General features: G+C 36.3%; 1 protein-coding gene across 3 annotated transcripts in view; it reads right to left on the reverse strand.

Annotated features, from left to right (window-relative positions):
• GRK4 (G protein-coupled receptor kinase 4) overlaps positions 1-27510 on the reverse strand; it is a 38685-nt gene that overhangs the window by 3503 nt on the left and 7672 nt on the right. For 2 of the 3 annotated variants that reach the window (XM_080343961.1, XM_080343962.1), the window contains 13 exons: positions 24491-24577; positions 23710-23822; positions 19298-19375; positions 17935-18035; positions 16501-16593; positions 15095-15158; positions 14198-14338; positions 10956-11146; positions 5178-5215; positions 2690-2779; positions 1940-2148; positions 975-1112; positions 211-348 (listed from right to left, as the gene is read on the reverse strand). In XM_080343961.1, coding sequence (XP_080200087.1) covers positions 211-348; positions 975-1112; positions 1940-2148; positions 2690-2779; positions 5178-5215; positions 10956-11146; positions 14198-14338; positions 15095-15158; positions 16501-16593; positions 17935-18035; positions 19298-19375; positions 23710-23822; positions 24491-24577 — 1481 coding nt within the window. Of the gene's footprint in view, positions 1-210; positions 349-974; positions 1113-1939; positions 2149-2689; positions 2780-5177; positions 5216-10955; positions 11147-14197; positions 14339-15094; positions 15159-16500; positions 16594-17934; positions 18036-19297; positions 19376-23709; positions 23823-24490; positions 24578-27510 lie in introns of those variants that run through there. The other variant, XM_080343963.1, reaches the window with a different exon arrangement.

Below are 27510 nucleotides of genomic sequence, written 5' to 3' on the forward strand. Positions count from 1 at the left end.
CTGGTGCTAAATGCTATTCTGTATGCTGTATCTATGACGACAAGATGCCAGGCTTCCATCTTTAGCAAGTTGTTTTGGGAAAAGCTTTTTTCTGAAGTCTCTCAGGAAAGAAGTCTAAAGGAGAAACTTCTTTACACCTCACCACACTATTATATCCCTTATTAAATCTTCTACGCTAAAGAAAATAATCTTCTGTGAAAGATACAATACCTCATTTTGCCAAGGGATTGAGACACAACCCGTAACGAATTTGGAATAGAAGTCATCATCTGTAGTATCCAGGTTCACTCCTTTTACCGTTGAGAACTGCTCTATATCCAGGACGTCTTTACAATACACGGCACGTGGCTGCAGTACAACACAAGATTGTTTCATTAAGGTTCTGGGGGGCTTGGAGGTTTTTGTGTGTTGGTTTTGTTTTCTTTTCTTTTCTAGATGAGCAAAGGGGGAGAAAAATGCCTGCAATTTTCTATTTCATATTGCTGTTCACCAAATTATACTGCACTGCACAACAGAAATGCAAAATCTTATAAGACTTTCTTACTAAGGCACCTGAGCGAATCCATCCACCCTGCAAGTAACAGAAAAGAAATATCAAAACCAGAAATAGCGTGCAACTTCTCTGGATTTCTTAATGATTGTCATGATTCACTCATCCTCTGTCACCCTCCTTTCAACTCCAGAGTAATTTCTTAAAAGCTCATTTTCATTTGTTCAGTATCTGAGCTAGGGAAGTAGACTTCGAGAGCTAAAAAATCAGCTGCAAAGCTCCCTTGAGCAATATCACTGATGTAAATTGCCTTGTGATCTCAGATAAAACGCCACAAAACAACCAGCTATCAATAGCTACGATGGCATTCTCCTGCCAGTTTAACCAACTTTCAAGTTGCTCCGGAGTTCACATGATCGCTGACATAGAATCATGACAGTTCTTGCCTTTTTAGATACTAATCAAATCTGTCTCACCTACTTACATCTGGCAAGAATGGAGGTTCTAACATGTTAGCTTCCAGTCTCTTGAAGTTAATGTTCTTGAAAATAGGATGTTGCTTTACAATAGCAGCTCCCTCTTCAGTGCAACCTAGTCGTTCCCCTGGATTTTTAGCAAGTAACTGCAGAGATAAGGAGAAAACAGGCTGATCCAGTGATATAATCTCACAATTGGAAAAGAAAATAAAATCTAGATACAATATATTTCAGTGAGTTTATTTTGTTACTTGGCGTTTTATTGGATGAAATTTATCACAGTAGCCAAATGAACTGGAAACCAAAACTGTAACATCCTAGAAGCAAAAAGATTTTCAGTAGACAAAAGAACCCCTGAAAGCAGACCATTTCAAGATTACACCCAAAGTTATATGAAATGAATTTAATTGATGCCACACTGAATAGACTTTACAGTACAAACTTTGCAGTGGACTTTCCTTTCAGGAAATACAGATATACTGTTTTTTCCGGTGGGCTTAAGTAATGCACATATTTTGCATAAACTTGGAAAGAAATCTGTTGATGATTTCTGTATAGACATATCTCTTACTAAATCTAAGAACCTGCAGGATAAAAAAGAAAAAAGCTGTCGTCTCATAAAGACTTTTAGGCAAGAAAGCTAGTAAATTAGTCTGCCACTTCTCCCCATGCAGTATCAAAGTTGAGCATGCTATTGTACTCTATAATTACACATCATCCAAGGACTACCGGATCTTCTCATTCACGTGATGAAAAATAAACTGATGCAGCCTTCCTTCATCTTGAAAGAAGGTCTGAATTCTCAACATTTGATAATTGAACAATTCGTGAACAATCACAAACTTCCACTTGAACCAAAGAAAGATGTAAAAACTCCCGTTTTGAAAAATACTCAGTAGAAGATGTTAAAGTAGTTCACCTCTTAAAAAGAACTAGAAATTTAATTTTCAAACCTCTATGTCTCTTCACCCACCATCCTGCAGATGGATTTTGCATCCTCTGAGAACTTGTCTGAATACGTTTCCTGGTCTTCCTTTACTCTTCGATCAATCTCATCCCGTTTGACCCTTTCCTTATGCTTCCTGAATGGAGACTGTCCTTCAATCATTTCATAAATTAAGCATCCAAGGCCCCACCAATCCGGGCTGAATGTATACTTTTCGTTTTTGAGCACTTCTGGAGCTACAAAACAAAAACAAAGAAACATCCATGACAATCATCTTTAAATTGACTAATTAAATATTGAAAAAACTCCCAGGTACTCTTTTGGCTTTGTGCAGAGATCTTTGTGTAATTCCTCTGTACTTTGAAGAAATGTTAATTTCTACAGCAAGGATTCTGTTTATATTCAAGAGAAGCACTTTAGCTCTTTAACTCTGAGGATCAGTTGTTTACAAACTGAGAAAGAAGTTTTTCCAAAGCACAGATATAAAGGTGTTGTCATAGTAATTCCTCTATTTACCTGTGAACCTAAATCTCTTTGAATCTCAGAAAAAATTAGATGCTTTCTCAAAATTCTACTTAAATATAGAATTTCCAGAGTTAAGTTTTCAAGTTTATCAGTAGGCTTACAACAGACTAGTAACATCTACCACCACAGATTGTAACATTTCTTCCCATTAGTCTAGTAAATAATCCAGGCCCAATATAGTTTGTTGGACAAGTCATATTCACAAAGCAAATTCTGCAGTAAAACATAACTAGGAAAGGATACTTTACATACCCATATAACCAACAGTTCCAACGCGTCCTCGGACTGTTTCTCCTTCTGGAATCTGCACAGCTAATCCAAGATCTGAAATTCTGATATGTCCTATTTATGTTAAAATAAATCGTACATAGTCAGCAAATAATAAAGTATCATCACTTCTAAAATAAAAAAATTTCTATAGTATACCTCAAAGAACCACCCCAAAACATCAAAACATTCATATATACTAAGTTTACTCAACTTAACTAGAAAGGAGTGATTTATCATAATACAACCCTTCCTTAAATACACAAAGGAAGAGAGGCACAGATGTAACTGAATTCCTGAAGGTCATACAAAAATTTAAAAAAACCCAAAACCCTGTTAAGTGCTCTAATTCCCAACTATGGCACAGGCTGCTACTCCAGGACAAACAGAAATGACAATTGCTCATTTCAAATTCTGTATCTGTGCATCAGACACATTGTTTCATTCTGTATTTCTGTCACAAACATTTGGCATTTTGACTTTGTAACAAAACATCAGAATTTTCTCCATTTCTCCAAATATGAAAAAAAATGTAGCCTGCACTGAGACACCAGGTTTTGTTCTGATAAAGTACCCTAATAATGCTTTATTAGCCAAAATTCTTAAGTTGATTGCCTTTCCTATTACACACGGCATTTACACTAGTACATAAAACACAGAAGCAGTATGGTGGAAGATGAGTATTTGACATGAACAACACTGCTCAGATGGGGAAACAGTCCAGGAAGGCAATGGAATCATTTCACCCCAGCCTCCCTCATGCTTCCATGGACAGATACAGCTCTTTGCTCTACAGATGCAACAGCGATTGATTCAAGCCAGTTCAAGGCAAGAATTGTATTGACGTGATTCTAATAAAAACAAACATAAGGTACTTTCTTAATAAAAATATGGAAGGCTAGACAGAAGAAAGGGTAACTACATTTTCAACTCAATTTCAAAACAGAATTGTCAATTATTTGCAGTAGAAAGTTTTGGGGCAGCAGGGGGAGGGAGGGGAATCACACAACCAAACCACAAACATATTTCTAATACTGGATATAAGGATAGGGGCACTGTCATTTACAGAAACATCACAGATTTACAAATTATTCAGGCTGGAAGGGACATCAGAAAGTCTTTAGTACAATCTTCTGAGCAATCAGTCAGCCCAAAGTGTTCAAGGCTTTTAAAATTCTTGTCTAAAAGCCTCCAAGAGCAGACACTGCATCACCTCTCTGGGTAGCCCATTCCAATGCCCGAGTGTCCTTGGTGCATATATTGTCTGTCGTTCAGAAAGCTCTACAGCATCGATGTTAGTTAATTGCATATTATTTTCATATTTACTTGTGATAGATAATGAAGGGGTAGGAGAAAGAGTGAAGAAAATCAAGCGTCACTCTGTGTACTGGTTGGAAATAACTAAACGCTTTTGAGCAGCAAATGCTATTTTAAATACATTCAGATGCTCTTCTATGCCCTGACATCTGATGAACCCCTTTTCAAGTGCAGGATCTGAGCTCCTGAAGCGATTTTCTAATTAGTTCCTTCTGCTGTCTGGAACAAGATCAGAATATCCCTGGCAGAAAGCAAGCACTCTAGTGCGGTCCTGCAAGGCTTCATTTTTTCCTCAAAGAAGCCTTCAGCTTTTTCAAGATATTGCTGGAGAGAAAAATTAAAGAATGTATTTGATGTCTAGCAAAGCTTTAGGTTTTGGAAAAGAACTTCTCCGAGGCATCACCTTTTCAGAAATTTATCAGTCAGAACATGCTGGCTTTAAAAATAAATGTTGTGCTAATGACTTCAATACCACTTTTTCCTTACCAAAATACTCAGCAATTACAAGAACAAACTGGTAATATTCACCCGCAGCTTAGAAGAAGGTAATTGCTGCACATGTTCTACAGTGAGTTCAAAAGATTCTGATAAATTTCATACAAAGCCATTAAAGAAAATTAATTTGGCTTTGAAAAAACAAAAAACTACAAACATTTCTTCACATTGTTTGTACTTCCTTGATTCCTTCCAGCCAGGTATGTATCAGTGACCATCAGACCTGTTCTAGTCGAAATGTTAAAACAGAGATGCTTCAGATTTCTTTTCTTCTTTATTACTTAAACATTATCGTTTACTAAGTAAAATCCTGGCCCCACATCTAACAAATCATCTTTCCATAGTCAAAGAAAAGACAGAGAACAAATCCAAATAGAAGTTTTAGCCATCTTAAATTATGGAGAGGGGGGAGACAGAGGAGCAAAAGGGAAAAGAAACCATTCTAAGGTGGGAAATTGACCCCTCAAACATGATCATCGTCCTCCCTCAAAGACCCAGTATCTTCCCCTACTTTCTAAAAAGCAAGGGCTTTCTTTCCTAAGTAAAGTTAACATTTGTCAGTCAGGTCCCTTTTATCATGAAGAAATCCCTTTGATTTCTGGTACAGTATTACTTAGACTTTTAATTCTCAATTTCATAATTAATTTTAATTTTTGCTTACCACAGTCATCAAGAAGTATATTCTCAGGTTTCAAGTCTCTACAAATTAAACAAAATATAAATGTGAATTATACAAAGGCAAAATTATTAGCCACCATCAAGTGCAACTGAGGCAACATAAGGCTTCTTGGTTCCGATTAAAGCAACTTTTTCAGTTTCCACCTATATACAAAAAAGGTTGTGAAGCTGAGGACCTATAATACAAATAGTTTAACCACACAATTAGAGATTTGTATTTTCCCAACACTCTAATCCATTTATACTAACACCACCGATTAATATTTCACAGAAGAGAAACTTCCTTTACGTTAAAATTCTGACATGAAAAACCACCAACTTACACCCAAATTTGTGCTCATAAATGAAAGACATTTCTGCTGAGAGCATCAGCCATACAGCTCCACAATGGCAAAACACATCAGCGCTTGCTGCACTTTGATGCTGACCCCTTGCTACATTCCACTTCAGGGTGTCAGAATATCAACAGAAAGTAATAATCCCAAGACTAAGCACAGGTTTAATATCACCCATTGAAACTCCATTCTTTTAATTTGGATGTACAGCCTCTAAAGGCTACCAGACACTTCATCTATCTAGGATCCTTTGCAATCAGTTTTCTAAGAGTCTCTACTAATTTTCTGTAAACAAAGTTTCACATGAAACATTTTTTAGCTATTAAATGCTAGCAAGACTCCAGAAATAGTAAAAGGGCAATTAATTCAGTGTTGCAATTCTGTATTTTACAGGAACCTTTTTGTACATTTTTACTTTAAGAACAAAAGAAGAAACTCAAAGAGAAATTTGGATTTTCCTCCCTCTTAAGGAATATTTGGGGGTCACCGAAGCTGAATCAGCAGCTGTTCAGAGGCTACTTCTAGGATTTATCCTCTAGCAGACTCTACTGAGAACATACCTATTTATATGTATTTTTATATATATGCATGGAATATATGTATAAAATAGTTAATGTATATTACGTATATAATTGTGATATGCATCAGAAATACTTTCTGTGGACTGCAATACAGTCTCTTAGATTTATTCCATCATAAATATCATAAGACCAGAATCAGACAAGCAAAAATCAGTACTTGGCTAAAGATTAAGTTATTACTGGAATAGATGATTAAAAATAATATGTACATATACAGGTATGTGTACAGTTGTGACAAGAACAGTTATACATATACAAGCAGAAACGACTGAATAACGTAAAAGAAGAAGGAAGAATGACACTAGAATTTACATTCAAAATGATAGAGAAATATACACACACATTTTTTTCACCAATAAATCAGTATGCTTTTTTCCTCCACACTGAAAAATTGATGGTCTGAAGTATGTGTATTCATGTTACAGTTTCATTATTTCATGAGATTAACTGCATAACGATGTTTTGCTTCAAACACTTTAAATTCTAGACAGTCCCCATGATGTAAATTGTGTAACGTTAGACATGAGATTACAATACCAGAGAAATCAGGAGGGATCAGAGTTAAAAAAAAAAAACAAACCACCAGTATCACAATGCTAAAGAAAATTCAGCTCAAACTTGAGGTAGAAGCACAGGTACTTTTAAAGCACATAACGTGTGCTTTCCATTGCAGAGGGGGTGGAATTAGATGATCTTTAAGGTCCCTTCCAACCCAACCCATTCAACGACTACAAGGTGTTAGGTTCAGGTTAACTCAAGTAAACAAGTTTAAAGAGTTCCACTTCCAAAAGGCTAATTAAAGCCTAACTTAAAACCTAAGACTTACTAGCAACATCTGCTGCTTAACAGAAGCTAATTCTGTTCTGACATAATTTTGGTCAGTCAATAGTAAAACTTGTTTCTAGACAAAATTCCATCTCTTTAATGCTATTAGTTTCTAGGCCTAGAGGTTTGTAAAGAAGTCACGTTTTGGAAGCGTTCAGCTCTAAGTTCTAGCTCTGGGGTATCAGCCTTCATCCTCTTGCCTTCCTCCTCCACCAGAGGCAAAAGTCACAGTTTCTGCTGGAAGACACCGACGCGGGTCCTGCTCTGGATAACAGGGACTTGAGCTGAAAGCCAAGCTCAGAACGAGAGTCAGTAATGCAATTTTAGCAACAGAGGTGGCAGCTTTCTCTTATGAAGCAGAGAAAGGCTAGAGGACTGCAAAGTTCATGAAACTAGGATGTTAATTAAAGAAAAGTTAGATAAAAATTATTTTAAATTGGACTCAACAAGCACTAGTTTATTTGTGCTATAGCTTACACCAGCCTTAGAATCAAAGAATCATTTCAGTTGGAAGAGACTCTCAGGATAAGAGTCTAACTAGAACCTAACTCTAGCACTAAACCATGTCCCTAAGAACCTCATCTAAACGCCTTTTAAACACCTCCAGGGATGGTAACTCTACCACTGCCCTGGGCAGCCTGTTCCAGTGCATGACAACCCTTTCTCTGAAGAAATTTTTCCTAATATCCAATCTAAACCTCCCCTGGTGCAACCTGAAGCCACTTCCTCTTGTCCTATCAGTTGCTACTTGAGAGAAGAAACCAACACCCTCCATGCTCCAACCTCCTTTCAGGTAGTTGCAGTGATAAGGTCTCCCCTCAGCCTCCTTTTCTCCAGGCTGAACAGCCCCAGTTCCCTCAGCCGCTCCTCATTACACTTGTGCTCCAGACCCCTCACCAGCTTCATCGCCTCCTCTGAACTCTCTCTAGTATTTCAATGTCCTCCTTATGATGAGGGGCCCAAAACTGAACACAGCTCCTACAAAGAAAACGTCCAGATAAAAGTCCTTCAGGGGATTTTCGCTGTGAAGATGTCTACACGAGGCAGGTGAGGAGCTACTTGGGTTTATCCCCTACAGCTTCCACAGGGCTTTGAGCCTGATCTTTGACCTTCCAGGCACATCCAGTAGCAGTATGGGCACCTACATGAGTTCAGGAGGAAAATCTAGGTATTTGAGGATGAAAAACACTGTCAGGAAATTCCTGCAGGAAAACTCCAGCAGTTAAGTCCCTTTTGGAAAGCAGGCACTTGTTTCCCACTCTGCCTTATGCCAATCCTGACTTTACTCTGCATATAATCACACTTTTCATGTAGCAGATGGATTAATAGCCCCATTACTGCCTGATCTGGTCTGTTTGCTTACTTTTCTAATGTCAGCAACATATGGCAAGTTACAGATAGTTTCACAAGCTCCTATTGAACAAGCAAACAGGCTCAGCTGCTCTCCCAGGGCCTCCCCCCAGCTCTGCACCTGTTCTGTGAGTCCAGCGGGAACCCCACTAACAAAATGGCACAACTGACTCCAGGGGCTTCAAATCCAGTAATAACTAGGATAAGACACATGAAACACATAATAAAAGAATGGTGTTAACAAGGAGGAAAGTTGGGCCTCGTTTTTCCGCTTTATGAGGTGTTTTGCTACTGATGGCAACACATTCCAAATATAATAAATTTATAACAAATTTTAACATGACTGGCTTAGATTAAAACTACCATTCTAGAACTGAACAAACTGATCAGATGAACTGATTTCACTGCCATCTGCTGACACCTGTCTGCACCAAAGAATTCTGTTTTCAGAAGTTCTAAATTTCCCTTCTTACATTGCCTCTACAGCACACTGTACTGCAAATATTCAGATGGATAGTCACAAAAATATGTTCAAGAAAATATTTTATAACAGTATATGTTACAGAATTAAAGTCGCCTTTAACAGTTGAAACAGTTCTGCATTTTCTCACCCTGGAGAATGAAAAATACAAGCTCCCATAATTTGGAAAAATAAATCATTGAATCAATGAAAACGTGCTTCATTATGTTCTTTCCTCCACATCAACATTAAGACTGGAGGCCACCAGCAAAACTTCATTGCTGAGAATAAAATTATTATGGTAAATTTTCCCAAGCTTTCTGTTTCACTAAGCATACCTACTCATTGCAATGCTGCTTAAATGCATTTCCATTAAGATGCTTGACAGAGAATTTTGATTGTGTAATGGATCACTGTAATTGGTGACATTCTGAAGACTTCCACAACCAGCTGCTTTGGCTTCTTAACTTTAAAACTGTAAGATTTACAACTACACTCCTAAATGCATGATACAAAAAAAAATATATATGGAAAAATCAAATCAAGATCATCAGGAAAAAAAAAATATGAACTGCAAAAGAGAAGAAACAGGACTTTGTTTTACAAAACGTTGGTCATTTGATATTAAAAAGCACGGGGTTGAAAGTGATTCTACAGAGAGGGTAAAATTATCCAAACGTTTCTAGTTTTAGTACTCAAGCGTAGCTGAGCTGACATGGTATAATCAGAGTCTCTTTTCATCTGTTTACATACTGGGCAGGAACTCCCTTAGTATGTCCTATACCGGATTGTTTAAATAACGTCTTCAGGTATAATGATTAAACATAAGCCATTTTTCCTCCAAGCATACAAATTATTTAGTTACTAACACACATACAGGCAACTGTCGCTTGGTCCTTCAGTTTATTATGAACAGAAGACTAAAAGTAATTCCCATTATTTTAATGAAGAGGCAATTTTACTCAGAGTTGGTTGTGCAACTATTTTTTTCCTCGCTCATAAATTTAAGGTAATGCGAATTCATGATTGGAAATAGATTATGTAAGAGCACAAAACGGGGCAGAGATGTAGACACCAAGACCATGCCAGAAGATACCACGACCACTCCAACGTCTAGAATTACAGACAGACAACACCAGGATTTGACATACATGTTTGAAGGTCTTGTTGTAGGCAAATAGCTAACAAGTTGGGCTTAAATACAAGGACTGTGGGTACTTTGTTGTTCCATTTGGGGTTTTTTATCGTTGTTTTGTATTTTAAACAATCGGGTTTGTTTTCACTTGGGCATTGTGAAATGACCTACTTGTAGCTGATGAAACCATTTATCCTTGCTTCCCTCCTACATGCGTGTCAAAACACACTGTGTAACATTGCAGGATCAGCCAAATTCTTTAGGGAACCACATACAACCACTAGCATAAGCCTGATTTACTCTGTGGTTCTGAGTGGATGTTGGTCTTGTATATGGGAGAGCGGAAAAGACTAAGACTCATCATATTAAAGTCATGCAGAATTATACTTTAAATATTCTTTAAAAACAAGTGGTACTTGGTGTTAGTTCTTGGTCCACCACTAAGTTCATTTTTCTTGTTCTGCAATATTAATGCATGCCAGGGGTTAAATGATGTATGTACAGAGACAGAAAAGAGCAGTATGACCATACAATCTCAATTATAATGCATGAGGCTTCTGATAATTCCATGAATTCAAAAGCAATAAAGTGTTTATTGGAGGAACCCAAAATAAAAACAGAAGGAAGAGGGCAATATGGATTTTAAGAGAGTCTTCACCTTCTTGGGTATTACAAGCAATGCAGGAAGGGACTTCAGTGAATTTCTACATTAGAGTGAGCAGGAATACAATCCCATGTTCCTAAAACTTCTTTATTTTCATTATTAATGAATTTCCTAAAACTTCTTTATTTTCATTATTAATGAATTTGTTTTGTAAATAATAATTGAGTTTCATTTTACAAACCTTGAATCAACTTTATGTTTTAGAATACAGCAAGTATCTAGACATAAATTAACAGTAAGGAGACAATTAAGAACAGTAATTCTGAAGGACATGCCACAAAAAGGACAACTAAACATTTTTTTTTGCTTCTTTTACTAATAAGTAGAAACTTGTTTTAGTAAAAAATAATACATTCAATGCTGAACAGACATGGAAAATTCAAGGTACCAGTGACTGCAGATGACACTCACCTGTAAACAATTCTTTCCCTCTGCAAATCTTCCAGACCACAGCACAGTTCTGCAGCATAGAAAATAGCCCTTTCTTCATCAAAGCCAGGATTTCCCATGTTATATATGTGAAACTTCAAATCCCCTCCATTCATTATGGTTAATACTAAACACAGGGCATCTTTCGTCTCATACGTATAGGATAAACTAACCTGAAAATGGGGCAGAAGAAGATGACCGTTATATATTCATAAACCCAAATACAATTCACAGCTCTTTTTCCAATAGAAGCAACATAGGAAGCCTTTTTTAAAACAAAAAAGAACAGCCAAGTAGAGAACCACTCCTATCAGGTACTTGAGGACGCAAAGGAATTCAGACTCATTTGCATGTATGGACAAACCCTACATCACCACACAAAGGTTTAGCGACATATCTGTTTACATACTGTAAAGCTCCATCCAGACAAAAAAACTATTGATGATGCTGCTCAGCTGCACATTATCTATATCACTCTTTGGAAAGATAATGTGTGCATATACCTTATTTTACTAATACCTCAGGAACTATGCATTGTCAAACCATCTTCCTGAACTTCTATAAGACTTAAAGTTGCCATACATTAGAGAAATGAACAAGTTATTTAATATCAAATGTGTAGCTCCTATTCCTCTCTCCCCTTGCCTTCCCATATAACTGCATATAGCCCTGACTTAGAACATGCTAAGGGTAAAGATTTAATGTAGCTTTTTGTAGTCTTTCTTCTCGCTGTACTTGGAATGATGTGCTGACATGGCAGCTTTTTTCTTCAGATTTTAGGTAAATGTCTTCAAAATTCATTTAAAGTAGACTCGTGAATTTAAAGAAATTCAATTTTAAAACAATGTAATATACTGCAAAATGTAACATACACTGAAGTTACAAACTCAGTTTCAAGAGGAGAAGCTTTGCTATGCTGATGATCATCTGGCAAGATCTTCAAAATCACCTACAGAGATTAACTAACTTGTACTGAAAGCAATGGGATTTAAACATACTTACCTAATGTAAGCTAAGTATAAACTAGGTAAAAATTAGTAGGAGTTTTTTTTTACTCAATAAATGTATTTTTAAACGCAGTACAAGTACATGAAGGCCACAATTCATTACTAATAAGTCCGAGCTCTTCCTTCAGAAGCATAAATCCAATACAGAATAAAAAAAATGAAATAAATATACAAACCAGCCACTTAGGCAAAGGGTTCCTATGTGGTGATTTTATTAATAAACTGACCTGTCCAGCTATCAATGACATCACTTGTGACACAGGCATAAAAATAAAAAAAACAACAACAACAAAAAACTATCTCCCCACTTCCAAGCCAGTATTTATGCAGATCCCAGAAGTCCATCTTGCATCAAAATAAAAGCACTGGATGGCAAGAGGAAAATAACTGTATAACTACCTGAAGGGAAGTTCTAGCCAGGCGGGGACTGGTCTCTTCTCCCAGGCAGTCAGCAATAGGACAAGGGGGCATGGGCTTAAACTGCCAGGGGAAATTTAGGCTGGATATTAGAAAGAAATTCTTTCCAGAGAGAGTGGTCAGGCATTGGAACGGCTGCCCAGGGAGGTGGTGGACTCGCTGTTCCTGGAGGTTTTTAAACTGAGATTGGATATGGCACTTGGTGCCATGATCTAGTAAATGGACTAGAGTTGGACCAAGGGTTGGACCTGATGATCTCTGAGGTCTTTTCCAACCCAATAGATTCTGTGATTCTGTGTAATTTACGCTGACTCCTATAAATTGATTTCAAATTCAACTCTGATCAATTAACATATTCGTAATATTTACATATATAGAAAAAACACTACTCAAAAATAGAAGTTTCACTCTTATCTCACGTATCTTTATAACTAGTAATTTCTGGATCAATTCAGGTAATTTCTGGATTCAATTTCAATCAATTCAAGGCCATGAACCTTGTGAGAAAATAACTAGTATATTTATACAAAAACATTATTTATAATCACTTAAAACACATTAATGTATCTGGTCATCAGGTTCTTCAATTTTTCTTTCAGCTGGTGGTATTTTACAGAGCTTTTTAAATACATAAAACTTATCAGAAAATACATATATATACACATACTTGTTTATAAATATCTTTAACTACTCTCTAAAATGGGTAAAGTCCTCTCTGACAGCAATACAAAATGTATCAGTTAATGACTTTAAAAACAAAGCAAAACACATTTTAAAATAACATTTAAATGACAACAATTCAATGAAAACATAAACATTACCTGGGGGAAACTTTACCTGGTATATCTTTGATCATTCTAAGTTATCTCACTGCTTAGTAATTAAGAGCCACTAACAGACCATAATTTATGTGATAGCATCACGTCAAAGTATTCAGACTTTCATTCTGTGGAATTTCTATTAAAAGGTTATGTTAACTGTTTTACATCCAAGATACCTCTTTAAGTCTTAGAACACAGCAAAGCAATATAATTAACCTGAATCAATACACCAATCAAATGTAATGTTTATCTTGAAATGTATAAGCAATAGAGTAACAAATGCTAGGGAAATAACTAAGAATATTAAAACTTTACTATTAAAAGTCACAGAAATGTAGGATATGCATCTTCTAATGGCAATTAAATGGCAGACACATAGGAAGTCACCCTTTTAAAGTGCATTTAAGAATCACCTCCAAAAATGAAATTAGAAGTCAGCAAAAATTACAACAAAGTATGTGTATGGGAGGGAAGAAGAGGATAAGAGAAAAAAACAGAGAGCAATGCATTGGGAGGCAGAGAAGAGAAATAGAGAAGGAAAAAATGGGATGGAATAAAGTATATGGACTATCCTCTTTATTAAACATAAGCAAACATACTCAGTCATAGACCACAACAGAAACGGATTTCAAGTGATTATTCAAATCTGAGTAGTACAGAATAATCTCTTTACCTTTAAAGAGAAGCCAAATATTCAGCAGCACAAGCGTGCTGAAACACAGCCTCGCGCTGTGGTTGTGAGAAAGCAAGTAGAGCACGCAGACTAAAACTGATGAAACATTGGATAAATGAGCCCTCTGCACAGAACTACACACAATCACACACAAAACATTATTATATCAATCATTTATCGCAGTAGTCATGCATTCTCTAAAGCAATTAAAAAATGGTTTGTGCCCACAAACTCCTGGAAGATACCGAAAATAAGCAAACAAAGCAAGACAAACTTCTGAGAATAAGATCAGAGGTAGATACTTACTACAAATCTACTGTTCACTTTTTCTAGAATTCGTTTTTCATTTAGAGCCATTGACTCCCCTTTCCTTTTCTTAATTCTCTTTTTTTCTAGCTTTTTACAAGCGTACATTTTTCCTGTTGCCCGTACTTGACAGGCACACACCTAAAAAAGAAGGAAAGTATGTCAGAGATGCTAGGGTTTGCTTAGAACTTTTTTAAGAAGATAAAATATTATTTTCTTTTTTCAAGCTCTTGAACACTCTCAGAAAATGAAGACCAATAAGCATCAAATCAGAGCTGTCACCCATGAAACTACAGTGTAGAGTCACAAAAACTGTAACAGAAGAGGTGATTATACAGGAGCAAACCCATTTTTGTTGGGGTTTGCATAGTTCAGTAAAATTGTGGATCTCGTGTTGGTGGAACACCTGACTGTGGTAACAGTGTATGTCTAGGCAAGCAGGACAGAGGACAAACATCCACACTATAATCAAGCGGGAGAAAGATAATGATGATTTAACAACCCTCCTTCCCTTTCAATAGATGGCTCTGGTTAAAACACATAGGGGGGAAAAAACCCAATTAATTATAAACAGAATTAATAAAATCCATAGATTTTTCCTATCAGGTTCATGACTATTGTACATAATTAATAAGTAAAACTACATTATCATTGCCAAATGAAATTTCTAAACAAAAGCAACTTTTGTCAGTCAATAGACGTTTTCTCCAACTTTGTGCATGACCTACGATACTGAAACTAACACAATAGAAGAAAACAGTTCAAACAAACGAGTTTGCCAGCTGATGTGTGAAATGTAGATTGTTAGGAGTCAGGAGTTAAAATACTGCTCCTCCTTTGTATTAACCTTTTTTTTTCCTTAAGGTTTGCTTTGCAAAAAGATACCTCTGTACTCACCTCTCCAAATCCACCTTTGCCTAGTACTCGGTAATGCCTAAATGTGTGTTTGGTTACTGGTTGCCTGATTAACAGAAAGAAACAATTACTGCATCAGGAATTAAAAGAGTTACTAATCCCCTCTCCACGCCCAGGTCTGTCTTCATTTTCTCCTTTCTGTTCTTTGACATTTTACTGAAAAACAGCTGCCTAGACCTCATGAAGGCTGTATTATAATAAGCTGAATTTCAAATGAAAGGGGTGCTCTGATTGGAAACATTGGCTCCCTCATGTGGTCATCAGACATTCACAATAGGAGGAAGAGAAGCTTATCAATTAGACCCCGTGCTGTTTGTGGTTAGAGCCTTATCTGGTCTCATCAACAGTCAATTTATCACCTCCAATTGTTTCCCCCAGTTGCAGTGTGCTGACACACAGGCTGCATTTCAGTGAGACCATGCATACAACGCAGAATTTAAAAAGTAAACCACTTCTGCTTCTGATTTTGCTTTGCTGTTTGGCTTTTTCTAAAAATAAAGACTTCTGAATTATTAAGGTATCGATGTAGTACAAGAGGAACAGATCACTGAAGGCAGTAAAGGTGCCAGCCATTCTATGCTAAACCATTTCTGGACAGGTATCAGAGCAAGACTGTTTCATGGTGATGAGTTTGTTTTTGTTTGTTTTAGAAGAGCATTCATTGTTAATGCAGCTTTGTTCTCAGGACAACAAATGGAGGTTTATTTGGTAGAGAATTTGGTTTAATTGAGTAACTTCTCTAGTTCTGTTCCTGGCTTTGCTACTAATTCAGTCAAAGACACTGGATAATTGGAATTCACCATAAAACTAATGCTCAAGCACCTTAACGTGTGAATATGTGATCATGATACGCAGCAGTACTAAATTATAAGAAATTTGTATTCCAGCCTTCTGAAAAAGTCTGGACACTCATTTAGTATTGATTTAAAAGCCTAAACTAGATTCTGATACATACAAATCTTGTCTTGTAATTGCTATATCTGTGTTTGTACCACCCTGAAAAACTGATTAGTTACTCACCCTGTTGGTTACAAAACTAGATTAATCTGCTTCTTAACCACTAATTAGTCCAAGTTTGAAACTAAAGGATGAGAGCATTCCCAAGAAAGACTGGTATCCCACTGCACACTTGACAGCCAAACATATATCCATTTGATAATAAATTTGCATTTACCTAATACAAATTTAACACTTAAAGACTACTGGACAGATACTTTCATTGGAGCATTGGCTCTCTCGTTCCATCAACATAATTCTTTACATCTTGTCTTTCAGATCATGTTTTTTTAGGCAGTGTCATTCATTATGGCTCTACAGTATTTACAGTGTAACAAGCAGAACTGACCACAAAGCAAAGCAAAGTCATAATGCAAACATTATAAACTTACTTTTCCAGCCATTTCCACTGTAAAAAACGTGAAAAATATACACTTTCTTGGTAAGCTTCAAAAGGTCTTCTGCTTAGGTATTCATGGACAATTCTAGCAACAGGAAAATAAAAAAACCTGATTAACCAGGAGGTGCTATCAATCTATTAAAATATACATAAACATATCAATGAAGCTGTAGGTAGAAAAACATTGTCACTGTGCTCTACAATGACTTTAACCTAGATGTCTCACAAAGTGAATGTCTGTCAAAGAAAACTCTTGCTGTCAAAACACCAGTGAATGCCAAACTACTGTTACTTATAGTAACTCGAAAGTTTGACCTCTGCATTGTCATTGTCTTCAAACTCACTTAAACATCAGGCTCTCAGTAGCTAAGCAGTCTACGTGTGACCACACAAATGTGAGCTCTGAAAGATATCTACAGGAATATATCTACAAGTTTTCATACATTCTTTGGAGACTGGTAAGTAAAATTTTTATTCTATGATTTGAAATTGAAATACTATATCAAAACCTGAACGTCACGTACCTTATCATTCCCCTTAAACTAAACACAACAAGGTGGGGAGTGGGAAAGGAAGGAAAACAAGTCATTCAAACTGTATTCAGATATTTGTTGGATAGAAGAAAGGGGATGACCCACATGGCAGATCCACCATTTCAGACATGTTTTACTAGGTGTTCTCACAGATCCCTTTCAATCTTATAATCTCAGGTTGTTATAAAGTATGCTTATTTTTGTTGCCAGGGAGATGACCCAAGCCATGACAAAATGTTTTGTAATCCTTCAGACATGATCAAGCACGCCTTGAAGAACCAGTAATATTGGAAACATAAAGGCTTCAGAAAGACATGCAACACTGGTAAACATGTACCATTCCTTCAAGAAAAGCCTTCCCTGCTGCTGCTGTGTGAAAAATCACTTCATGATTTCAGAACGAAACCATGTTGTATTTGTTTAACTACCACGAGTGATCCTCTAACCAGCCATCTTAATGGAATATAACTGTTGGCCTCAGTTCAACCTGTTTTCAAGAACCACAAATTGTGTAACATTGTTCAGAAACCTTTCAAGCTCCAGTTTATACCTTCCTATTTTTCTGAGTACTTTCATCATGGAAGAGAAGTCACTCAAAAGGTAAGAATATAATAAAGAGAAATACAACTCTAACTTCAAGAATACTTGGTAGCAGATAATAGTGTGATTTTATGAAAAAATTGCGTCAAAGAAAAAGCTCTGCAGAAGTCAAATACGTAAATTGTATATGAAGGAAACCTAGTCCTTCAATAAACTTGTTTCAAATTTCTTACCTACACTCATTTTAGAGGCCAAATACTCTTGGATGTAATAACTTCAATTTTCATTTCTCTCAGAAACACAGAAATTTCTCTTGTGATAATCAAACTTAGCAATATGCATTTTTAGCTTACCTAGTACAGTCCATAAAAAGATCCTTACAAGGGTTCTTTTCCAGTCTTGCTTTACATTCATTTACTGTTTCCTGAGGTATTTCTGGCAAGTGTGCTGCAGACTTTACATTAAAAAAAAAGGCAACAATGAAAGCAATTTTGTAAATCAATAGAATGAGTAAAATTTTTATATTCAAAGTAAAATGAAATCTGCTTATTCAGGAACAGGAAAGGAATCGTTTGGCTAAAGAGAAAAATCAAGAAAGTAATATTCAGGCAAAATTTTTACTTGTTACCTACCACAGAAAAATGCATTTAAAGCTATTACAGTTATTGACTACTTCAGTATCCAGGGAACAAACTTGGCAATGAGTCAAATTTCTTCTTCTTTCCATAAGTCTACCACCACAAAAGCAAGTTATCTATTTGGCTTGGCAGGATGGAAGGAAAGGGAAAGAAACACACACACAAGTTGGGAAACTATTCAAAACCAGCCCAAAGAAATCTGGTGGTGTGTGGTTTGGTTCGGCTTTGGTTTGTTTGGTTTTGTGTGAGTCTTTTTTTGTTTGTTGGGATGTTTGTTTGGTTTGTTTTTTTGGGGGGAGGTGTTTTTATTTTTGTTTTTTCCTCAAAAACTGCATGTGACTTTTAGTAGTCACAAAGAAATTATCATAAGAGATGTAGCAAACTTGGAGTCTATCTGCAAGACCTTCATTCGGACTAAAGTTTCTCAAAATGAGCAAAGTAAAAGCAGCAGGAGCATCTACTCATAGAAAGCAAATGTCTAATTATATCCGCAGAAAAGCTTCTATCAGATACCAAAGAACAGACTCTTAAAAATCAGTGAGATCTAATATATGCAAAAGATGAGCTATTAATGATCTGTATGCAAAACAGAGCAACAGAATGCTCTAGAACAAAACAAAACAGCACTTCGATTGTGAACACCTGCAATTCTGAAAATTTACAGCAAGCCAACCAAGGCCACATAGGAGTCTGAAAAAAGCCAGGGAATTTCAAGAAATCCTCATTCTCATGTCTTCAGACTATAAAACTCTGAGCTAATTTGTTAATAAGTTTTCTTTAGATGCTAAATGAGTTTGTTTAAAAATGTTATCTTTACTTGAGACCAGTATTTTGATTAGAATACACAGGAGAATAAACCACAATGGTAGTAGTCCTAAAAGCAGATGTCAGTCAAGGTTTCTGCTCAAGTTGCTAAGAGTTTCACAACTTTAGCAGGCAGTGTACCTTTCAGAAGACAAAAATGGGACTAACAACGTCTGAAAGTCAATTTAGTGAAAACAACGCAACCACTTAGATCTCTGTTTACCTGACATTTACAAAACACTTAAGACAATATTTTGCAATATAATATATTTACCCCATTAGTGAAGTAAGTCTCTAAAACTTTCAGGCCACAGTCTACACGCTTTTCATCTGAAGATACCTCATATTCTGCCTAGAGGAAAGGAAGTCAAAATTAAATTATGTTCGGAACTATTTGGCACTACAGTCTATGACATGATGCTAGGTAAATTTTAGTAATAAAAAAGCAAAGAAAGGCTCTCATTGTTTAAAATCTATTTAAAGATTTTTAGGCTATTATACATAGTGAAACATGTATGAAGAACAGTCTTAAGAAAAAAAGCACATGGAATTTAGCTTTTGGAAAACATATGAAAACTAACAATTAGGCTAAATGCAATTACAGAATCTGCACCCAGAGGTTAAATTAGACCAATTACAATGAAATAGTATTTATGTAGTATTGTAGGACAGAATGATCCAGATGGGAAGTAATTAAAGAAGAGTACAATAATCAGCATTTTCTTCAATGTATTATTTTTTTTCCCTTCCTACGGTCTTGGGTTAAACCAGGATGAAACTACAAGGTCATTTAAACTGGAAATAAGCAAGATCTAAACCAAACCCTCCTTCATTCATTAACAAAGCTGAGTAGATAGAAAATTCTGTGAAGTTTTTGACTTAGTAATATACAGTACTGTGCTGTGAAAAAAGACCATTGTGCAATACAGTGCATTTTGTGGATAAACAACTGGCAGCTTAATAGAGCTACTTATGGGAAAGAAACAAAGAAAAAACCCAACCAAACAAAAAAATCAAGCAGATGCTGGTATTGAAAAACTCCAATGACTATTCACTATTAATATTTTTAAGGAATAATCTAGAAGCAGACATCAGAAGTTACAACATTTAAAGATAACACAGAATCTTGAGAAAAGATGAATTAGAAAAGAGCAATCTCAAACAAGAACCTGTATTAGCTTCATAAGCTGGGCCAACTCAATCAAAGCTTATTTTATATCTCAGCATATAAATGCATGCACCTGGGAACAGGGAATATATGGCAGACCTCCCAAAGGGAGGACCGTATTGTACAACATAATGGTTTGGCATATTGGGACAACAATAATTAAGAACTTCATAGGAAGTTCCAAGTGATTGATCTAATAAAAAGTTATGCACCTTTATAAAGAAAACTAGAACGCTGAAAAATGAGAGTTCAAGCACCAAACACACACACAATACTGGAAATAACAGAATCCCTGAACTCCAGTTCTGCGATCACAAACAACTAACTCACACTGACTCACTACTAAGTCATCACCATCTTCTTCTGCTGAGACATTATGGTATCAGCCACTTCAGCACAGAACTCAAATCCATAAGCAACTGCAAGCTACTGCTTTTGCTACTTTAATTACACAACAATCAGTCTAACAGTAAGGAATTCTTCTGCAACTACCAAACAACCTGAGCAGGTCAGAAAAGCTAATGAACCACAGCTGTGCACTTACCACCTTGAACATTCAACTACACCAAAGCAGTCGCTAATGTGATACAAACAGGCGTACTGTTTTAAGCAGATACTGTAATTTAAAAGGAAATTTAAGAGACAGCCTTGTCAACTAATTTCTGTTACTCACAGAGCTTAAGAGGGAAGTTTGAGCTGTCAGCCATTCTTTTTCATACTTGAGTAACCTTGTCCTCAGCTAGTGAAATGAGTCACTAGATGACTGGATAACTGTAAATCCTCACTTTAATTCCTGTCTATTTTATGGCAATTATTTCACAAATCTTTCTGTAAAGCCTAGCTGATTCTAAGGTCACACCTCTGCAAGAGTTAAAGCCTTACCCGTCTTGGTACTCAGTACAGGCAAACAACACAGCACTGCACTACCGTGATTTTGCCATTGTGGCCTCCTGAAATAACTATGCTGCCGAAAACACATTGCTCCACACAAGAGAGTCAGAAAACTCTTTCAGTTAAGATGTGAGGCTTTTAAGACTATGCCATTTTACGCCAGAAAGTTTATTTTCAGAAAGTTGAAATCTAAAATCTCTTCAAAATTTTAAAAAATGTAAATTGGCAAAACCCAGGGCAAAATCCCCACACTTTAGCCTTTCCCTTCACATTACTGCCTTACAAACAAAATCAACAAAAACCTCCTCCCTCCCCAAAAAAAGGCTCCAACAAGCTTGCTGAGGTCCAATCCAGAAAGGGGAATCACAATAACTCAGGAACCATCTCTAAGAGACAGTAGGAATTTCATCTCACTTCCTTGGCAAGGCCAGCACACCAGCTTTTAGATCCTGAGAGTCCCTGATTAGAGATTATCTTGGCTCTTCATAGACTCCTGTTTGAGTGACTCCCAAGCATACTTCTTCACCATGATTTTTCAAATAGAAGTTAAAAAATAATTAAAAAAAAAAAAAAAGTAAATTGTGAAATCGTCCCTTACATCAGATTATTTCAGCTATGACAGTCTTTGTTAATTCACTGAAGTGTTGCAATCCACATAACATTATAGGTTGCATATTTCAAAACAATTCAGAATTTTCAGTTAGTGTAAAACACAGTTACTTCTGGGAGACAATTTCACCTGAAAAATGACATCTATAGAGCAAGGACATGCTTGCCTTAAGTCATGCCTATCATTTTTTTCGCCTTTGTGCTGCCTAAGATTCTGCTACTCCTTATCTAAGCTTGTGTATAGAAGTTGTAACCATTAAGAGTACATCTACAGTTGTCACTGATCCCCCCCATTGTGTGATGCTCATTAAAAGATGGTTCACATTTCCTTCCAGTGAACTCCACTCTTTTGGATTTCCATTCAATCCATTCTATGTCTCCAACTGTCACATCAGTCTCTGGAATTTGGTGCTGGAACTCCTAAGAGTCACAAGAGTGTGGTGAAACACACGTGGGGAGTAGGCCTAACTGCACAAAGATTCATTGACAAATATAAGGCAATTCTACTTATTTAACACTGAAGTTCCTGTTTAGCATCTTGCATTCTGAGACTGTATTTTGGGATGCATGTAAACAGCAGGATAATTTGACCATCTTCTTCGGTCATTTGAACATAAGAACAAAAACTGCTGGGACAAGGAAAACTGTTCTTTTAGCAGCAATCTCGGTTTAAGACTATATCTTACTGCACTTGGATTAACCACAAGGGACAAAGAATAAAAAGCTCTGAGCTATTATTCTCTCTTAAGGACTGTCATGTGCCTGCCCACTCTTCTAATGACCTTCCCCCTCCCCATGAGGGTTTTGGTTGAGGATTTTTTACGAAACATGGCTGCAGGCACACTTCCTTCCTCCCCTCATTCTTTAGTGTTAGACACCAAGATGCAAATGTATCAAGAGAAAACACTTCCTTTTTCCTTGCTCTCTAAAATCTGGTTTCTCTCCTTCCATAGATGGTTCCCTAAATTTCCATCTCTATTGTATATTTTTTAATTAGCACACTCTGTTTAGCCTAGGGCTTCCATGCAAGTTGCAACATTTTCAAGTCTATGTTTACAACATTTTCAAGTCTGAGTATCATAAGTAATATTCATTATACACACATCCTTTTAGGCTCAAGAAATCAAGCAGCATGTCATTCTAAATTATTTCTCTCATTCCCGTCATGCCCATTTCTGTAGCTCTGACCATACCAAGACAGCAAAGATTTTCTAGTAAATATTTAATATCTTTCTTTAAGTAACAGAGCCAGAGTTTCTTGACATTCATCAAAAGTGACAGCTTTAGAGTTGGCAAAGAGTAAATCTCACTAGATTTTCATGTATGCAGCATGCACAGATGCATTTAGAGAAAATTATTCTTCTATAAAACTGCTGTGGCTTAATCCTGGTAGGCAGCTGAGCCCCATACAGCCATTTGCTCACCTCCCACCCCCAGAGATAATCAGAAGGGTAGAAGTGAGAAAACCTGCAGGTTGCGATAAAGACAGTTTAATAGATAAAGCAAAGCTGCATGCACAAGTGGAGCAAAATAAGGAATTCATTAGCTTCTTCCATCCACAGACAGATGTTTTGCCATTTCCAGGAAAGCTGGGCTTCATCATACCTACTGGCTACTTGGCAAGACAAACACCATAACCATAACTTCCCCCCTTCCTCCTTCTTACCCCCAGGTTTTATTGCCAAGCACAGTCTCATATGGTGTGGGATATCCCTTTGGTCAGTTAGGATCAGCTCTCTTGGCCATGTCCCCTCCCAACTTCTTGTGCACCCCCAGCCCGCTTGCTGGTGAGGCAGTGTGAGAAGCATAGGCGGCCTTGATGCCATGTAATCACATTCAGCAATAACTAAAACATCCTTGTTATCAACACTATTTTGGTCAAAAATCCAAAACATAGCACAGCACAATGAAGAAAATTAACTGCATGCCAGCCAACACTAGTAAAAAAAAAAATAATAAAACCAAAAATGGATAAGCTATTGCTTACTGATACCCGTCTCCAATTTCCCACTTCTTACCACTGCATCCAGAAATTCTATGCATCTTTTCAAATCCGGTCTGGTATCACAGAACTGTCTGAAGAGAAGTCTTCCTATTGGCTGTTTGTCACAAAGCTGGTTATAGTCTCTTTCTGAGAAAGAAATAATACGTAAATATCTTTATCTTTGTCATAGCATGGTCCTTACTCTAATTTGAGAATAGGTGAGAAAAACATCACTAAAATGCGAAGATTTTACATTAACATTAGCAAAGGCATCAAAAGCATGCAACAATCCCAAATCATAGTGAAGCACCCACTTCCAGCCACATTTGTCTCTTATAGACTATAATTTATTAAAAACACATTGAATTATATGGTTCTGTTTCATTTAGGCTGAGGGGTGGAATGCAACAATACTGTGAAATAGCAATCCCAAAGCAAACAAGATTGTTTGGAAAGCAGGAATACAAGATAATAACACAAAAGGTTAAATTATTACAAGACATTAAGAATAAAAGTGAAATATATTACCACATCATTCAAATTACAACATTATTCTTTTTTTTCTAATTCATGGTTTTGTAAATATATCATTTAGGAGCAGTTTCTTTTAACAAACAAGGAGCTGTGATACAGTGTTTATCTTCTCATAAATGTATCTTACCATAAATTCTCCATCACGTTAAAAGTCTAATAGCTGGTTTTGCTAATTAGCATTCAGAAGCAAGAAAGAATCTTTTCAGTTAATACTATCAAACTCCTACCCTTCTCAAAAAAACAAACAAAAAATCAGACAAACCATTCTACAGGACACCTACCGATTGAGGATCTAATACCTTCACAATGACTAATAGGTGGCAACTTCAGCATCTCTCTCCATTTTTTACTACGCCCACTCCGTTTGCCTAGAAGAAAAATATGAGTAATGTAGAACACAATACTATGTCAGAATAAAATTAAGCATAACATTAACAGCATAAAATCAGGTCACTTCTGCACAGATCTGTCAGCTTGCTTTTCATGCCTAGAAAGAAATCCATCTACAAAGATATCCAATAAAAAACTTGATATAGAAAAACTTTTATATGAAACACTAACAAATGCAGAAGGCCTTTTGCAAGACAAATATTTTGCATTTTGGCTGTGCATACAGAATATCGCTGCAGAGACAAGGCAAGTATCCAGGTATTCTGAAAATTACACACAAAACTGAAACATCAAAGACAGAAAGTAAGAAAAACTGAGAATTGTCTCTCAGCCACAGTGAAAAATGGAAGATGCTAAAGTTGAGTAATAAAATACATAGAATGAAGTTCTTAAACACATTTTTGGATAATCAAGTTATACATAAATATTCTCTATTTTTTTTAAGGGCAAAAATAGTAATAAGAGTAGACTCCTCTAATAAATGAGTGGGCATTTCTTAAATACACACCATTTATTCTAGACTACAGGAGACTACAGAATATCAGCAAGAACTTAGCTGTTGTAGAATTCAGGTCTCTTCAATGCTTCAGAATTCATAGCGCTAGTATTAAACTGATTTTTAAAAACTCGTACAGTATTTTCCCCCTTGTTTCTCAAAAAAACATATCTGTGCTCCACTTTCTATGTCAAATTGGAATTTTAACACATTACTTTGACCTGAAGAAGTCAACTCCATTTACAGAAGACATGCATACTTGTCGGAAAAGTGAAGAGATAGATACAGGAACGTAGATATATTTTTAATTGCAAAACAAATCAGCGGAAGATTTATTTTGGTTCTGCAAAATATTTTTTTAAAATATGTGTTTCCACATGACAGAACAGTAGCAAAGCTGCACAGCAGCTTTCTAACTGTACCAAAGCTGTACGTACCGTTAACCACAATGGGAGAGAAAGGAAGGGAGTTACCCTATGTAACCCGAATAGAAACCAAGCTGCAAACAGTACTCAAGTCTTTCAGAATTAAATCATTAGGGAGAAAGGAACTAACATCTTTAAAATAATAAAATATGTATTTAAAAAACCCTCTTCACTGAAACATACAGCTTCTTGAACAGTTCCACCATTGCAATCTGGGCAGTTCCAGCTTAGTGTACATTAGCTCGTATCAAATTTACATTATCATTGCTAACAGGAACACTGAGGTCTCACTGTGCTGCTGCAACAAAATATTCTCAACTCTAGTATTGCTAGAAAAGTAAACAAACAAGGAATACAAAACCTTAAAAAGCTGTCTTGCAGACATTCTTGAACTGATACTTACTCTCCAAAAAACCTTCTGCTGCACTTTATTTCCTAATACTGCTTTGCAAGTCATTCACCTTCCAAAACGTTTTAAAACATATATCAAATCTACTACTTCTCACCACTGCTTACTTCATGCCATACTAGAACTAATAATGAAGCTGTGATTACCAGCATGATTAAAACAAACTCCCACTATTTTAACAAAATATTTTTATGTTAAAAAGAAGCTGAATATATGCCCGAAGAAATCAAACCACAGAGCAAAGAGATGCATTTTTAACAGAACTGAACACAACCAAAATCAAAAAATACTTCCACAGACAGCCTGTACATGTACATTGAACAGGAAAGGACTGCGTATTATGTGATCATGAAAAACAAAGGACAGAACAATCAACCTGATTTTTATCCATGCAACTGAAAAATATGCTAGGCTGCAAGGTCCACACAAGTTAAATTTCTTCTGTTAGAAACTGCTCAGAAAGACTCATTTGTGCATGACAGAGTGCAATCAGTATTGATCAAGAATAATAAGCTGACCCAAATTCCTATTGCAATGCTGTATGGAAAAAGGAAAACCAAACTGTGGTATACACTAAGCATATCATCTTCTGAAGCACAGGGAAAGGAAAAAAAGAAAAAGCAAAACACAAAACCAAACAAAAAAACAAACCCAAATGAAAAAAAGGATGATCACTGGTGCATTATACCTTAAGTCCAACACAACAAAGTTTGCTGTATTTTGCCCCAAATATTTGGCTGGTTACTTATGATGTGACCATTATGAACTTCATTTTACAAGAAGAGACTACATGCTAGAATGTAACTGAATTCACCATTGTGTAGAAGTCAATAAAGGCTACATATAATTTATTAATGATACAGAAGAATCAAGTGCTTAGAAGTATCAACTAAATAAACACGCGCTCCCTTTTCACTGAACTGATTGTTCTTACATTTACAGCAAATGCACAGAAAAAGCCTGTATGTCCCAATAATGTAAAGAGAATGCATGACCTATATCCTTTACAGATAAATTAGCAATTTCTGGTAAAAGTTATAGGAGGATGCCAATTTGTTTGTCATATTATTCCCTAATTGCAAAATCCTTTTCCATTTCCGAGGCAGTTTATCAAATCAAATTATAACATTTGTGGTTTATAAGTGTCTTAATATTGATTTCAAAGCTTCTGTTCTGGACCTCATTCTAAAATACTTCAGCTAAAATTCTTCCAGAAAGACCAACAGCTTACTTTCCAACACAGCAGCAGCAAAGCCATTAAGTTAATCTGCTTTATGGTTGACCTACGTGGTTCAGATGAATTACCACTTTTGCCTCTTTCAGATGTAATTGCTGGCTACAACAATGTCCAACTTGAAGCAGCTCATCTTTTACAAAGAGAAGGGTGGATGCAGCAATACACCATTACAGTCAGGAAACACTGCAATTACATTTTCAGGTAAATGAGAACCTTACCTTCTTCTCCTCCCCAAATTACTTCTGAAGAGTTAGAATTTCAGCATTACCTCTTTACATGTTTTCACTTCTTAAAAAGATACATACCAAATTCAGTTCCGTCATTGCACTGGAACATGGTACTAG

Source organism: Nesoenas mayeri (genome assembly GCF_963082525.1).
Source record: "Nesoenas mayeri genome assembly, chromosome: 4".
NCBI classification, from domain to species: Eukaryota; Metazoa; Chordata; class Aves; order Columbiformes; family Columbidae; genus Nesoenas; species Nesoenas mayeri.